Here is a 2,500-nt window from a genome sequence, read left to right as displayed (position 1 = left end):
ATAAAATCCTGATAACGATCATTCACACCATTACAAAATATGTGACCACAAAGTCGACAAATAGTTAACTTCAACATTTGTAATAATACATGCCCTATAAAGCCATTATAAATGTTTATACCATGTTGATATGTTACACGAGCTGAGTAAACATTTAAAATTAGAGGCAAATGTAATATTGTATGCGCAATCAGGGCCTCTACATCGTGAAATGACTCCTAGCAATTTTCCAAGTGGAACGAAAGATTTTTGGGGGGTGGGTAGGATCTAAAGTGTTAATATGTAAACGAATGATTGAAGGCACCTCTCGGTGGTGCCCTAAACCCGGCCGCGCGCCATTGGCCGCCCGCTCAAACACCAAACAGCCAATGGCGTGGCGCCGACCACGAGCCGTCCTCCCCTAGGGCCGCGTGCCTCTCACGCTGATTGGTAGAAAGTTACTGTGGGAAAGAAAGTTTGGGAAGTTTCACACGAGCCGTTCGCGTGCAGTCGTAGATATAAATAAGACCAACACGGAGCGCCGTCCAGACCAGACACACACAGTCTGCTGACACAGTGAGCAAGCACAGAGGCAGTGACATAATCCTCACAGCCGCACCGCCACCCGACCAGGGGATCACTCCTCCTCTCATCTCATACCCAAGTGAATTACTACCACACGGATTCTTCCTCTCCTCTATCTGGAATTTGTACACTCCTCATTGCGCGCACGGGAGCGTTTACCGAGCTTCCAATCGGATTCCTTACATCTTCTAAAGACTCGCACTTTGTGGGATATTTTTGAAAGAGAAGATGCCTGCCGATATGATGGAAAAGACGTCCTCTTCGCCTGTTGCTGCGACTCCAGCAAGCATGAACACCACTCCAGATAAACCCAAGACGGCATCGGAGCACAGAAAGGTTGGTATCTCATTGATTAAGAAAAAAACATTCTGCTGTCATGCTGTTATTTCTGCGTTAATGCGTGGGCCAAGGATGTTGTAGTAATGGAAGTCATTTTTCTGTTTCTTCAGTCATCCAAACCAATAATGGAGAAGAGAAGAAGAGCCAGAATCAACGAAAGCCTGGGACAGTTGAAAACGCTTATTTTGGATGCGCTCAAGAAAGATGTAAGTACCTAATTGATTTGTTTGGCTACCTTGCGGCGTTGCCAAGTTATTTAGACGTGCGTAATGCCATGGTTTAATTCAACCACCTAATCACGATATTCCCTTTCGCAGAGCTCCAGACATTCAAAACTTGAGAAAGCCGATATCCTGGAAATGACAGTGAAGCATCTCCGAAATATGCAGCGGGCGCAGATGACCGGTAAAGGCACTTTTCCTCTCACGCTTAACCTGCAATGTTTGGATCAAATACCGGCATTACCCAAATGTCCCAATTTCAATGCTTTACGCATCACATGTGTGGTTGATTTGCCATTTGAAATAATAATTAAATAAATGTTGCACACTGATCTGAGGAAGCAAATTCTTGTACCAATAGGCAAAACTTGGTAAAACTTTGAGAGCACGTCTTAATCATAATTTCCCATCTGTTTCGCAGCAGCCTTGAACACAGATCCTTCTGTGCTGGGAAAGTACAGAGCTGGATTCAGCGAATGTATGAACGAAGTCACCCGATTCCTGTCCACCTGCGAGGGCGTCAACACTGAAGTCAGGACCCGGCTCCTGGGTCACTTGGCCAGCTGCATGACGCAGATCAACGCCATGAACTACCCCACGCAGCACCAGATCCCCGCCGGCCCTCCACATCCGTCTTTCGGCCAGCCCATGGTCCAGATCCCCAGCGCTTCTCCTCAGGCCAACGGGTTACCCATCACCGGCGCGCCCTGCAAAAGTGCCTCCACCGCTGGTTTATCACCAGAAGCCACAAAAGTTTATGGAGGCTTCCAACTTGTACCCACCACAGACGGACAATTCGCCTTTCTCATCCCCAATGCAGCCTTTGCGCCATCGAATGGACCCGTAATTCCCGTTTACAACAACGCCAGCACACCCGTTCCTGCGGCGGTGTCGCCCGGTGCACCTTCAGTTACCTCGGACTCAGTGTGGAGGCCCTGGTAGATGCTGGCACCTAACAGACTTTTCTTACAGACTATTTGACACTTGCTTCTTATGTTTCACGTTACTTTTTTGTATCCATTTTGTTTTGTTTGTTAAAAGAGATTATGCACTATATTTGTATAGATTATGAGGAGAAGTTCATATTGAAATGAGATTTCGTATCATGGATTGTGTCTTTATTGCATTTGGTTTTGTATTTGCGGTGTCTTTTCTACCACCTGATGCCAAAGATATGATGAATGCTCACATGCGTTTCTTCTTTTTGGAAGACAAATAAATTTGTTCGAAAAATATATGGAGGTTTGATTCGTTTTCATGGTTAGTTGATTTGTAGAGGCGTAGAACAAACTTGATAAACTGCACCGCGCAAAGCTGCGAGGAAGCCAGGTATAATATAATACCGTGGTGAAAGTTTTAAAAGTTTTTACAATAAC

At 45.6% G+C, this 2,500-nt stretch overlaps 1 protein-coding gene across 2 annotated transcripts; it reads left to right on the top strand.

Moving 5' to 3' along the window:
* The first annotated feature begins 542 nt into the window (after nt 1–542).
* her6 (hairy-related 6) lies at nt 543–2,359 on the top strand. 2 transcript variants are annotated; one of them, XM_063200169.1, is made up of 4 exons: nt 543–900; nt 1,014–1,109; nt 1,221–1,308; nt 1,549–2,359. In XM_063200169.1, the coding sequence occupies exons 1-4, from the start codon at nt 793–795 to the stop codon at nt 2,064–2,066; spliced, it is 810 nt and encodes a 269-aa protein (XP_063056239.1). In that variant the 5' UTR covers nt 543–792; the 3' UTR covers nt 2,067–2,359. The 2 variants fall into 2 exon arrangements, with proteins under 2 accessions (XP_063056239.1, XP_063056238.1); XM_063200168.1 differs by having other exon boundaries at nt 1,546–2,359.
* Nucleotides 2,360–2,500: the final 141 nt, after the last annotated feature.

The sequence above is a fragment of the Engraulis encrasicolus genome, chromosome 6 (genome assembly GCF_034702125.1).
Source record: "Engraulis encrasicolus isolate BLACKSEA-1 chromosome 6, IST_EnEncr_1.0, whole genome shotgun sequence".
Classification (NCBI taxonomy): Eukaryota; Metazoa; Chordata; class Actinopteri; order Clupeiformes; family Engraulidae; genus Engraulis; species Engraulis encrasicolus.
Note: the sequence above shows the minus strand (reverse complement) of the source record. Positions and strands in the feature narration are given on the sequence as shown.